Source organism: Aquarana catesbeiana, linkage group LG03, assembly GCF_042186555.1.
Source record: "Aquarana catesbeiana isolate 2022-GZ linkage group LG03, ASM4218655v1, whole genome shotgun sequence".
NCBI classification, from domain to species: Eukaryota; Metazoa; Chordata; class Amphibia; order Anura; family Ranidae; genus Aquarana; species Aquarana catesbeiana.
The window spans coordinates 523304307-523318646 of NC_133326.1; the positions used below are offsets into that span (position 1 = coordinate 523304307).

Genomic DNA, 14340 nt, shown 5'->3' on the forward strand with positions numbered 1-14340 from the left:
GTGGCAGGGAGCCCTCCTGAGGAGCTGATTGTTGTTTATTCCCTGCAAACACAGTGGCTGTATTACAACACTTTCATGCATAGTTCTTCATTTACTTCTATGGGGAATGCACTAGAGCAGTGGTTCTCAACCTGGGGGTCGGGACACCCCCCCCCCCCAGGGGTCGAATGACGATTTACCAGGGGTCACCAAATCCTGGCCTGTTCCTGAATCCCGCACCACTCTCCCAGCCTGTTCCTGGAGCCTGTGGCCGCCCAACTAGGCAGCTCCTGGAACCCGCGGCCGCCCATTCAGTTCACAGCATGGCTGGGGGCAGAGACTAGAGGTTAGCTGACTGGTGAGGAATGTGAAGTGGGAGGGGCACATAGTGAGTAACACTATCTGTGATTATAGTTGCCATTAAAAGTCCCCACTACAGTTCTCAGATCAGCAGATGACCTTGATCAAGGGCACCTAAGTTGGCTGATCAGAACACCCCCGGCACTGCCATTGATCCCACCCCCCACCAGCACTGCCACTGATCCCACCCACCACCAGCACTGCCACTCGTTCAACTCCCCGCCAGCACTGCCACTCATCCCATTTCCCCAACCCCCCCACCAAGGAGTAAGAGAAGGAATAAATATAGGGAATACATGGAAGGGAGAGGAAAAGAGGGGGAGGAACAAAGAAAAGGAAGAGAAAGAATAAGAGAAAGAACAAGAACGACGGCTAGAGAGAGGGAAAGGGGGAAAAAAAACAAGAAATTGGGATAGAAGGAGATAAAAGGGAAAGAAAGGAGAACAAAGAGAAAGAGTGGTACAGCCTAAAATGTACCATAAGGGATTTTAATACTGTACAAGTGGAAGGGACTCAGGGAGCGCTAACTGTCCGTGGGTTAGGAGACGCAAATCACTTGTCTTGCCTTGGGTGCTGACAACCCAAATAATTTTACTGTTAGGGGTCCACACAACTTGGGAAATTTTATCAAGGGGTCTCGACACTAGGGTGGTTGAGAACCACTGCCCTAGAGGACACTCACCCTAGGCTGCAAACAACAGCAGAGATGCCCCTTAGTCAAACAACAAGAGAGGGCAATCACAACAAAGGACATGCCCAATAGACCAGCAACAACAGAGAGCACTTCCTCCAGGCTGGAAACCATAACAAGAGATTCCCCTAGGCCAACATAAAAGGGCATGCTCCCCTAGGCCAGAAATAACAGAGAACATGCTCCCTGGGACAGGAATAACAGAGGACATTCCTCCCTAGGCCATAAACAACAGAGGACATGCTCCCTAGGCCAGCGACAACAGAAGACATGCCCGCTAGACCAGAAACAACAGGGGACCTTCCCAATAGGCCAGCAACAACAGAGGACATGCCCTCTAGGTCAGAAAAAATTAAGAACATACTCCCTAGGCCAGCAGCAACAGAGGACATGCCCCCTAGGCCAGCAGCAACAGAGTGCATGCCCCCTAGACCAGCAACAACACATAGATAGAGTTGTAACTGTGAGTGGAAGGTGGGGAATCTCCCAATTGGAATCCTAGCTAGAGGAGAAGTTTGTTTAAAGGAAACCTTTCCTTAGAGAAACACACAGGTTTCCATTTTAGACTTCTTAATCTAAAAATGTTGTTGCCTAGCTGTCAATGTGTCCTTCTGCTATATCCAGCTAGTAAATACTGATGTATTTTGGAAATTTGGTTGCTTAAAGTGAATATTTTTCAGCATATATACACATTTTGTGTTCTCAGGTGACCTGGTGTCTCGGGCAATGCATCACCTCCAGCCCCTCAACATAAAGCAGCATGGTAACGGCACGCCAATGCACCACAAGCAGGGGCCCCTGTACTGGGAGCCAGAAGCCCTTTATACTCTCTGTTACTTCATGCACTGTCCACAGATGGAGTGGGAAAATCCAAACGTAGAACCGTCCAAAGTAACACTTCAGACGGAAAGGTAAGTCTCTGATAATCCTCCTTAAACATTTATGCTGATTAAACATATGGCTTTATTTATACACTATATTCTGGTATTATGGCATTTCGAAAAAGGGATAATATTCAGTGTAATAATATGGAACAAAATATATGGTATAGTCTTTTATTTGCACCAAGGGAGTTCTCACGTTCCCCTCTTTGCATTTGTGAGCAGTGCACTGCAGGTCTGGTGCTTTAAAGATTCCTCCTTGATAAATCTTTGGCACAGTTTCCATCAGAAAGCACCTTTCACAGGGGTGAATGGCAACACTTAAAAAACGTGTAAAACACACCTAAGTTGTATTAAAAAGTCATTGCAGGTCACATGCAGAAGTGTGAATGTAGCCTTAGGCTGTATTTATATCTTTGCATGTGCGTGTTTATTTGTAGCCTTACACTGGTGCATTTTAATGCATCAACATGTGCTTCCTTTGTACATTGACATGCGTTTTGAAGCATGTTTTCAAATGGAAAATTTGGAGTGGATAGGTTTAACAGTTATTGATCAAGTCTTATTACTATATGTTTCCAGAACATCAAAATGAATGTAATATAAATTTTGATGCGCTGCCATTAACTGTTATAGGTGTCTTATGCACTAAAATGCAGAAAAAAACAGATACTTCATTTTTAAATTGTACTGCAGTGCAGTACTGTGATAGGAAGAGACATTGGGGTTGATTTACAAAAGGCAAATAGACTGTGCACTCTGCAAGTGCAGTTGCTCCAGGGCTTAGTAAATGAGTTTCACTCTGCAAAGACTATCCAATCATGTGCAAGGAAAATTTAAAAAAAAATGCATTTTGCTTGCACATGATTGGATGATGGAAGTCAGCAGAGCTTCTGCTCATATACTAAGCTCCGGAGCAACTGCTCCTTCAGAGTGCAACTGCACTATGCAAAGTGCAGTCTATTTGCCTTTAGTAAATCAACCCCATTACCTTTATTATGAGGAACCATGTTTTAACATGTTGGACTGGGTGAGTTAAAATGCAACAGTGTAAATGGGCCCTTTGGGTTTGGTTGGTGATAAAAGAAGCATGTAAAGTGAATTTGGTACAAATTTAGGTAATCCAGATTGAGCAAAATAAACAGTTGATCAAAAGGTAAAGGCAGCTAAAGTTATATTCAAATCTTATTCAAATATCAAGTTTGTCCTGCCCCCCTACCAGTGCTCACTGCTATTAATGTGATGGACAGTGGCACTGGCCATGGCGAAGTCACAGGATGTAGGAGAGAATTGGGTCAGGGTCAATTTTTAAAGAAAAAGTAAAAGTCACATATAAACAACTTTAGGTGCCATAGTTTGATGCCATTTCACAGGCGTGCAGAATTTTAAATCTTGACGTGTTTGGTTTTCATTTACTCAACGCAACATAATCTTAAATATTTTACCACTAAATCGGGTATTATATTATGTTTGCAAGCACTGAAATTCATTTTAATGTATTTTTGGCATTTTTCAAATTGCATTTAATAAACGGCTGCTCAAATATCACTGTGCACAAGTGATGGTGTGATTTGGATAAAGGTGGAATCTTATTCTTGGCACCAGTAGACACTTTATAACAATTTCTTGGGACTTTATTTATTTTCACTATTGTAGCCTTTAGCTTTTCATTTGCATTATATTGATTTTTATGTTCACATAGTGGATAAGTATTCGATGAATATTATTTATTTTATAGGCGCTGCATATTTATTGTTGTTGGTGGATTAATGTGTTGTGTACTTACAGTTCACCGGCTCTGCATCTCTACACCCATATCCAGTATGCTTGCAGTGTGGGGTAAAGGAGTAATGAAAAAAGAGGCCCAACACTAAGAGAGGGCCGCACAAGCAGTGTTTTGAGTTACATTGCATCAAGTTAGACAGCCCTTTCAAAATGAATGGGCTGTAATGCACCCTAGCATCCCACTGCTGCTCTGCTACCCTCTGATGACCCCAGCACACAGAGAGCCAGCAGGCTGCATGTAGTCAGCAGGCCATGCATTGGGTACCCCAATGTCTTCAATGCTGCTCTACAGGACTCTTTGCCAAATTTTACTTTTACAATTCACCACCTTTCTTTGCAAACTATCCATTCCAGCTTCCAGTTATATCTCAGCTAGAGTTGTACTTCATTTCATTCATATGCATTTCATTTAGGCTGTCACTCAGCCTTGATGAAGGAGATGCAGATCCTCAAGGCTTGTTTGTTTTCTTCTGATAAAATTGTACTACTAACAATGGTATACCTTTTGATCCCTAATTATAAAGAAAGAGCAAACCCCCCCCCCCCAATTTCAAGTGGTGTTTTAAATTTATTCTTGTATCTCCTGCATGCAAAGTTCGACACCTTGGCTTTGAATACTGTGCTAATTTATTCCCCCCTTCTTTCTTCTTCTGTTTGCAAATTGGATTACATGTGTGCTTCACACCTTGTGTTTGGGTCTATGGTTCTGCTGAGAAGGGTGACAGTTTGCTCTACTCTTCTGGTCTTCTAAAGTGGGAGAAACTTTCTCTTTCATCCTTTATTTCCCCGCAAATCTTCAAGGGTAGAGGGGGCAACATAGAACATAGATATAGGGGAGCAAGAAGTACAATTACAATTGTGATCACATGTTGTTAGCTATTAGTAGAGGACTAGGTAAAGTGTATCTAAAGCTAAAACTTTTTCTTTTTTCGTTTTAGAGTGGTGATAGATTAGAATTCCCATCAGGTTTTTATTTTTTAAGGTTTAAGGTGAAAAGAAATATTCCCAATGGGAGACAGATGGGGAAAAAATTAACTGGGGTTTCAACAATGAGTTTAAATATACTTTAATGGATAACCCCACCCAACAGTACGAAGTAGAAAACTGTTAAGAATACCAGAAATAACATTAGAGTTGGGTATTCCCATAGGGTGTTTTTTATTTATTTAATTGAATTGTTGTTTAAAGGGTCACTGTACTGTTGTACCTCTTGAGGACTCTACTTGTGAGCTAAACCTTCTACAGTTGTCAGATCTGTTCCCACCCACCTTGGAGTTCCACAGCTTTTTCCATAAAATAGGTGCTACCACCCCTCCTGTTGCAAATAATGAAGAGAGGTGTGCAATGATGGAGGTCTCATGTGTTATTTCCTCCAGTCGTTATGAAGGGATTACTAGGATTGGCATCAATTGGCATAACCATCAATTTTGTCATCCTGGAAGAGTGAATAGAGGAAATGTCACTACTGTGACCAATCAGGACTGCAGCTGTCCATACAACTTTTAAGCTCCTAGTCAAAAAGCAGTAATATGTGCCTTTTTGGGAGATTTCTGACTTTATTGCATAAAGCAACCTCCTTAGTTGGCATGTCTGTAAAGGCACTTTATTTTATCCGTAGATGTATCCATTTTTTCCACATTTGTACAGAATTCAGGTTTTTCTGCTATAATTAATCCTCCTTACATTAATGTTTCCGGTAAGTGGTCAATTCAGACTCAAGGAGGCATACATAATGGCCGTTTTATTTTATTGTTTCCTCTAGTTAAAAGTCTGGAATCTCTCACAGACCAGACTAATAAATCTTATGAGAATTACTTTTATGGCTTCAGAACCTGTAATTTTGCCATAAGCGTGGAGGTCAACTGAGGCAGAAACAGTCAGAATCCAAGACAGTAGATAGGAAACTGCACCCTGGTACTTGCAGCACCCCAATAAAAACACACTCGCCACCCATCCTCCATCCCCATCCGACCCCCCAAAACACCCACAAAAACTTACCTGGATCTGCTGTCACATGACTTTCCATGGCACCTTTTCTGAGAAAGGGGACTGGGGATCAGAAGCTGCAGGCTGAGCCAGCAGACTGGTCTTGTTGAAACCTTTCATGTCATGATGTCACTATGTAGCCACATTAAAGTGTTTGTAAAGGTTCAATTTTTAAAAAAAAAAATGAATAAGCAAGCAACACAGAATGTGTCTCATAATCTTTGAGTTATGGGTAGAGATAAACATGTGAATTTTTGATAATGTATACAGTAGAACACAGATATTGTAGAAAGTATGGTAAACGATTAAATACTATAGAAATGAAAATGTTTATGTTATGTTAATGACGTGTCATACTTACCTGCTCTGTGCAATGGTTTTGCACAGAGCAGCCTGATCCTCCTCTTCATGAGTCCCCCACCGATGCTCCTGGCCCCCCTGCTTGTTATGGGGGCACTCATGCGTGCTCGCTTCCGAGCTATCTCTGTGTGTCTATGAGACACACAGAGTGTGGCTCGGCCCCACAACCTGATCCCTCCTCACTGGTTATGATCGACAGCAGCGGGAGCCAATGCCAATGAGGAGGCAGAGACCCACAAGAGCTTCTGCTCTCATGCACATCGCTGGATTGGGATCGGGCTCAGTGAGTATTGGGGGGGGGGGGGGGTGAACTGCACACTGAAGGTTTTATACCTTCATGCCTAGAATGCATCAGGGTAAAAGAAACTTCAGCCTGTAGAACTACTTTAAGACTCCAGGACTGTTTGAGTACCTCATGATAAGACTCTTTTGGCAACCAATGGGCTTCTGGCAACCAATGGGCAGCATCTGTGTTAGCAGGAAGCTACTTGGGCACTTTAGGAAGGACCCTCTTACACTACCACCCTGGAGTAAAGAGGTGGCCTGTAATTTAAGTGTAATTTCAGGTAAGAGTTTTTATTATTTTAAATAAAATGTAGCAATAAGCTAAAGTTGATTTGGACGGAAAAATGTAGTGCAGGGGTGCCCAATCTTTTGAAGTGCGAAGAGGACTTAAGCGACTTGGTAACCGGTCGCTTGCCACAATGAGTGGATCAGGCAGATGACAGACGCAGACACAGACACAGCCCATTCTACTCTATGGGCCATTCCCATCCGCCCAGATGGAAGGAGACGGATCCCCTTCTGTTTTTTTTAGCGGATTGTATTGGAGATAGGCAGGTGTAAATGGACATAAGAGGTAAATGGAGGGTCTGATTGGGTCGGACTTATCGTGTGAAAGGAGCTTAGGGCTGCTTTCATATGGATGTGCTGCAGTTTACCCACACCACGGGTACAGTGCAGTGCACCTGTGGCTTTCCTGAGGGTTAGCTACACTTTGCCATAGACTTCTATTATATCCTGCAGATGTAGTGCACTTTCTGAAAACGCATCAAACCCGCAGATAATGACAGAAGTCCGTGGCTCAGTGCAGGTAACCCGCAGGTGCACCTGGGGATCAGTTTGAAAGCAGCCCGGTAACCACTGCAGAACAGATATGCCCAAATATACACTGTGATATTAGTAATAAACTTATCTTTAATAACAGTCTTCCATTCAGGTATTGCCAGCTGTTGATGTCCCAGGCAGAGTGCACTTGGTATCACTCCACCTGTGACAGGAGGCAGCGCTATACAGCCAGCATTAGCTTATGTGGCTCTTCAACGCAGCCGCTTGTTTCCTCTACTGCCGGCTTCATTCACAACACTGATGCTCTGGGATGGCAACCTGCGATCTGTGCTTGCCAACCCACTATCCCAGAACAGAAGGTCGCGGGCCACATCAGAGGGCTCTGCGGGCCACTGGTTGGGCACCCCTGATGTAGTGGATTCATTGTTTTAAACTAGAGGTCAGCTCTAATGCATTCTGTTAAAGCTTCATCTAAATAACAATGTATATATTACTTTACTATACAATTTAGATAACAGTGTATATATGGCAGCACAGCGGATAAGTGGTTAGCACTTCCACCTAGCATCACTATGGTTGCCAGTTCGAATTCCATTTGCATCGCTCCCCGTCTGGATTTTGCATGTTCTCCCTGTGCCTGCGTGGATTTCCTCCGGGTACTACTGTTTCCTCCAACACACCAAAGACATGCTGGTAGGCTAATTGTCCCTAATATGTATGTATGTGAGTTATGCCTGGTACACACGATGAGATTAAATTCCAGGATGACAGAAGAAAAATTTGGAAGTGATGTAATGTGTTTTAGTGTATTTGTATTGTATTTTACGAATGACAACTGTACTGAGAAAACGAAAATCGTACAATCTTGTATCGTATGAGAAAACTTTTCGTGCTTGTCCCATTGGTTAAGATCGGTTGAACTGTCATGATTGGCTCTAGAAAGCTGTGAGCTGTGTACTACTGATCAGATAATCATATGATCGCTTTGAAAGCGGTATTTTTCGTAGGATTTTCTGATCAGGCGTACAAGCCATTAGGGACCTTAGATTGCAAGCTCCTTGAGGGCGAGGACTGGTGTAAATGTAGACTATATATGTATATGTAAATTGCCTGCACTATATAAGTACATGTAATAAAGAAATCAGGGTGGATTCGATTTAAATCACTAGTAAAAAGGCAAATTTTTAAAGAACTGTCATCTCTGTCCTGGAGCGGCTCCTCCTCTGACCCGCTGTTGACTCACCGAAAGTCCCATTCACTTTAATGGGACGGCTGGTGATGCGGCAGGGACACAAGGTGAGGGATGTGGCTGCAGCAGGTGAGTGGATGCCCACTAACAGGCGCTGCCATGATGGATCTGAAATGACAGGTGCTCTTTAAATGTAAGGACTTATTCTTGCTGGTAGTTAAAATCTTTAACATTTGCAAACAAAATTAAGGTTTCTTATTTAGAATAATAAGCTGTCAGGTTTGTAAAACAGCGATATCAGAACCAATTCAATCATACAGTTTGTAGTGTAGGGCTGCAACTAACGATTATTTTCATAATCGATTAGTTGGCCGATTATTGTGTCGATTAATCGGTTAATAACCTTAAAAAAAAGTGTGGTGTATGATTTAGTTAATATGCAAAAGTTTTAAAAAAAAGGCAATTTATCCTCAAATATTACTATGCAGTGGTAATTATAAATAACCAACTATATGGTTAGGGAGCAAAATATCGAATCCACTCTGAGAATAACAGACAGAAGAGATATACTGTATATACTATTAGAGGAGAGATATACTGTATATACCATTAGAGGAGAGATATACTGTATATACTATTAGAGGAGAGATATACTGTATATACTATTAGAGGAGAGATATACTGTATATACTATTAGAGGAGAGATATACTGTATATACCATTAGAGGAGAGATATACTGTATATACTATTAGAGGAGAGATATACTGTATATACCATTAGAGGAGAGATATACTGTATATACTGTTAGAGGAGAGATATACTGTATATACTATTAGAGGAGAGATATACTGTATATACTATTAAAGGAGAGATATACTGTATATACTATTAGAGGAGATATATACTGTATATACTATTAGAGGGTGAATCTGGTAAATATTAGACTCAGAGATCATTTTTTTTTTAATTAAAAAACAATGTCTTCCTTCAAAAAAAATGTAATTTTAAGAACGTTCATTCGATTTTCTAATCGTTAGTGGGGTCAAATCGACGTTCGTGATGGAAAAATTTAGAAATAGAAAACTTCTGGGTGAAAGGAATTTTCAGACAGTGTATGTGGTTTTCGTTCAGAAATTACATTCATTTTAAAAAAAGAATGTTAAAAACAAGTGAAAATTTCAAACATTCTTTCATTCAGTGAATGTACAAAGAATATTCTTGTCTGAAAATTGATCCGTGTGGCCAGCATAAGGCTCGGTACACACCTATGCAGTTTGCTTTTACGTTTAGTAACATAATGGGGTTAAAAATCACTACTGTAATTGGTTCATTTTTTTTTTTTACTGTAGAACTGTGAAAGTAATATTTACAGTAGCGATTATTTGCTCTTTTTGTACTATAAAGGGCTCATTTTAGTTTTTTTAACCCCATTATGTTACTGGCCGATTATTCGATTATGAAAATAATAATCGATTAATTTCATAATCGATTAGTTGTCGATTAATCGATTAGTTGTTTCAGCCCTATTGTAGTGTATGTAGATTTGCAAAACAATGGGATAAAGGAATATTCCTGAACTTTGTTTTATCTCATAGTTTGAATCAAATCCTTATTTTATATGAAAACAACATTAACACAATACAGACAAAACCACAAACATAGAAATCACACCAAACCAAAACCCCCCAGAAAAAATAAAAATAAATCCCAAACCACTTCCCTTCAACAAGCCCCAACCCAGCCCCATCCCCCCCCCCCCCCCCCCCCCACTCACTCAGAGTATTTATGACACACACAAAAAAAAAAAGGATAACAATATCCAGCATTACAAAGTACACAGTACAGATTGGTTGACATGATACCTAATTCATAGATTTAAGCCATCTAGATCAGATAACATCAAACTTATTCAAGGGTGTATGCTTTTCAAAAAGAATGATCCTACTGAGATCTACAATCCAGTCGGACACAGTCGGTGGATGTGGAGAGGTCCACTTAAGATCTGTCTACGGGCAACAAAAAGTGCACGCCTTATAGTATTACCAGTAGGGGAGGTGTAGATAGAGGTGTCACAGTAACCCAATATACATATAAGCGGTTCAACCGGAATATTAATATCCAATACCCTATTAAAGGTACCAGTCACCTCCACCCAGTATCTTTGAAGTTTTGGACATCGTCACAAAAGATGTATTAATGTACCTGTGTTACCGCATCTAGCACAGGCTGGCTCAGATTTCAATCCAATTGCACAGAGAAACTGCAGAGTTCTATAGACCCTATGGAGAATAAAAATCTGGGTCAGTCTGTGTGATGGAAAAAGAAACACCCTGCACGGGGACATGAGGACATCGTTCCAAATCTCCTCAGAGATGGGACCAATATCTTTCTCCCGGCCAGCCCGAGAACGGATGGAGAAGTTCAATAGAAACCCATCTGACAGTACCTTCTAAGTAACCGACGTAAGACCCTTTGTTGACCCTGCTCGTAATATTTTATCTAAGACAGGGATAGAGGGGAAAAATATCTTAGCAGAAGAAAACTGGGCATGTAGAGCATGTCTTAATTGAAGGAATTGGTAAAACCAGTTGGATTCTACAGAGAACTCTCCCCTCAGATCTTCAAAGGATTTAAGTATACCATTCTGATATAGCTGAGCTAAAGTAGTTATTCCTAGTGTTACCCATCTCTGAAAGCCTCTAAGAGCCGAAATTTGAGAAAGTCTATCATTTTCCCATATGGGAGTGTATCTAGTGGGATATGAGACACCCAACATTTTTTTAACTGTATCCCATACTTTACAGATTAACATACAAGTAGGCATATCAGCAAGAGAGACACCCCCTCTTGCACCATTGAAAAGCAGCAGTGACACAACAAGGTGAGGGATGTGGTGGCAGCAGGTGATTGGATGCCCGCTAACAGGCGCTGCCATGATGGATCTGAAATGACAGGTGCTCTTTAAATGTAAGGACTTATTCTTGCTGGTAGTTAAAATCTTTAACATTTGCAAACAAAATGAAGGTTTCTTATTTAGAATAATAAGCTGTCAGGTTAGTAAAACAGTGATATCAGAACCAATTCAATCATACAGTTTGTAGTGTATGTAGATTTGCAAAACAATGGGATAAAGGAATATTCCTAAACTTTGTTTTATCTCATAGTTACTGTGAAATTGTGTTAATGCATCAATGCAGTGCATGTTATCTCAGCTTGCAGAGCTTGGATTCATTGAATGAGTTTACCAAAAATGTAAATATTGCAGAATATACAGCCTCATGCTACATAACTAAGCTCCATTTCATGCTGAATAAATTAAATTATTAATGTATCCTAAATAGAAAACTATCTTTAGATAGATTTTACTCCAATAGCATTTTATTAAAATACATTTAGCAAAAATAAAAATAATCGATTTAAATCAAATAAATCTGATTTTTAAAAAGAAAATAATTGATTTTTATCCACCCTGAAAGAAATAAATATGACACCTCTGTATTCTATAAAACAAACATGGTTTGAGCAGTAAATTCCCTCTCCTGATTACACCCCCTTAGGGCTACCTACCTAAGAGAAGATTTTAAAGGGATTTCACAGATGGAACAGTTGTGATTTAGAGAAGACTCTGTCATTGTCTTATTTAAGAAGTTGGTGGTCCCTGCAGACTGGTCACCACCTTTGTACTGCTGTGTTACGAAAGGATTTTGTGCACTAAGGCCTCTTGCACATGACCACCTAAAAACTCAACATTTTAGGCATTCAGGCATTGTTGTTTTTTTTGTTTTTCACTGATCTAAATGCAGTCCATTGATTTTAATAAGCCTGTATACACAGGCATGTAAAGTTGCTAAATGTTAAAAATCTGCATTTCTGGACAGCGTTTTACATGCATATACTTGCATATATGCATGTATGACACAACTCAAGAAAAGCTAGAAGAATTTTTCCGTGCACATAACGTGCATTTATTGTTAATGCCCATCCTTGCGTTTTTTACCAGGGATTTTTTACCCAGTACTGTGTGCAAAGGCCCTAATACGACTAGTATAATATTATGAATGTCGATAATGAAGCACAAGCCTCTATTTTGGCTTGTCCCATGGGTGAAACATCTAACTTTACTAGGGAATTTTCTAAAGATAAGCTAACAGATAAAAGTTTCACATCTGCTGTTCAACAGGCCTCGGCACCTCTCCAAATGTTCTGCATCTGTTTCATCCCAAAACATGTTTTTAAAATATGGCCTTCAAACCTGGAGTCAAATAATAGTTTTCCCAGATCTATTTCACCTTATAACATTTTATTCTGCCGTAAATAACACAAACACAGCTTTGTCATAAATGACTGTCTTTGTTACCTGGCCAGTAAATATGAACTTGAAGCCTCAGATGTTGGAACAGATGAAATCTAAAGTCATAAAAAGCTCAGGTCTCACCCTAGCTATATTTTTCCCGAAAATATTTAGATGACTTGTGGGTATAAGCCCTGGGCAACATTTGATTTTCTTAAAGTAGCCCTTGCTGCTGTCTTTAGTGTTTTTATAGTCTAGCTTTAACTCTTTTGTACTGGAGCACTTTTACTTTTTTTCCCATTTTTAGTGCACATGTGCCTTTTTTGGCCTGAAAATTCCCCCCCACACAAAAAAACAAAAAAACAAAAATACATGTTTTCTGATAGAAGACCTCTGTCTGGTTAACAGCAGAATCTGAATCAGGGAGTAGTGGACTGATCTTTCCTGTGGTTCAGTGTGGTGGTAATGTACAAATTACAAGACTAGCTGAGAAAACACCCATAGCACAGAAACCAGTACAATTTAGACCGGGTTCACATATGTTCGGCTGCGGTTTGCAGTCTGGGGTCCGGTGTATTTCTGTTCACCATATCAGGTGCAATTCAGGTGCAAAGTTTTGCCTGAATTCGCACCTGAACAGAACCCAAAAACGCACAGGACCCTTTTTGAAACCGTACCACGCCTGCCCCTGGACGTGTGTGAACAGGCTCCATTGAGAGCTGGTCACATTCACATGGCATGAGAATTGGATACGGTTTAAAACGCCTCCAGCCTCTGTGCCCATCTTATGCAGCTTCAGTGTCCATCTTATGCAGCTTCTGTGCCCATCATATGCAGAATGTGCCCATCATATGCAGTTTCTGCCCATCATATGCAGCATGTGCCCCTCATATGCAGCTTCTGCCCATCTGATGCAGCCTGTGCCCATCATATGCAGCTTCTGCCCATCATATGCAGCCTGTGCCCATCTTATGCAGCCTGTGCCCAACATATACAGCCACTGTGCCACCCCCCCGCTTGCCCACCATCAGACTGGCACTTACCCCATCTGGGTGACAGCAGCGAGCTGGGGGATGGGCAGGCAACGGCTTCTGCATCCCGTGCATCTCCTCCTCCATTCCGGGCTGTTGGGCCCTCGTCCTCTCTTCCTGTGTCAGCGGTGGCGGCGGAGGAGTCCGATCCTCCAGCTTCCTCCCCTGTGAGTGTGTCTCTTCTGCCAAAGCGCCGGGCATTTAATAAGATGCCTGGCGCTTTGGCCAATCGGGAAACAGGTCTCACTGATCTGCCTCCTGATAGGCGGGGAGGCACTGTGGTGTAAAAATAGTGAAAATTAATTCGCTGTGGTCACACAACAGGGTGGGATTAGAGTGCACTCTCTGTGCCCCGAGCCCGCCCTTTTTTGAAGCCTATTAGAGCCTCAGGCTCTAATCAGGTACTTCAAAAAAAAAAAAAAACACCCCCGCCCACGCTGCCATAGGAGTCCATGCGTCCGGCGTCCTGAAAGGGGCCAGGCGCATGGATCGGGAGGTGGCTGCAGGGATTAGGGGGGCACCCCCCAGTGCGCCCACAATGCACGGGCCACCCCTGGTATTCACCAACATCTGCCAAAACTGAAATATGACTGACCAATTAAGCCTTTATTTTTACTCACATATCAGCTCATGTCTTTCATATTCATACCTGGAAACCCCTCTGGCTTTCACCCAGACTCTAGCTAATCTGTGCAGATTGCTAAATGTCAACCTACCA

At 41.4% G+C, this 14340-nt stretch overlaps 1 protein-coding gene across 2 annotated transcripts in view; it reads left to right on the forward strand.

Moving 5' to 3' along the window:
* ABTB3 (ankyrin repeat and BTB domain containing 3) overlaps positions 1-14340 on the forward strand; it is a 328533-nt gene that overhangs the window by 227836 nt on the left and 86357 nt on the right. For both annotated transcript variants that reach the window (XM_073621224.1, XM_073621225.1), the window contains one exon: positions 1737-1941. In XM_073621224.1, the coding sequence (XP_073477325.1) occupies positions 1737-1941 (205 nt within the window). The remainder of the gene's footprint in view (positions 1-1736; positions 1942-14340) is intronic.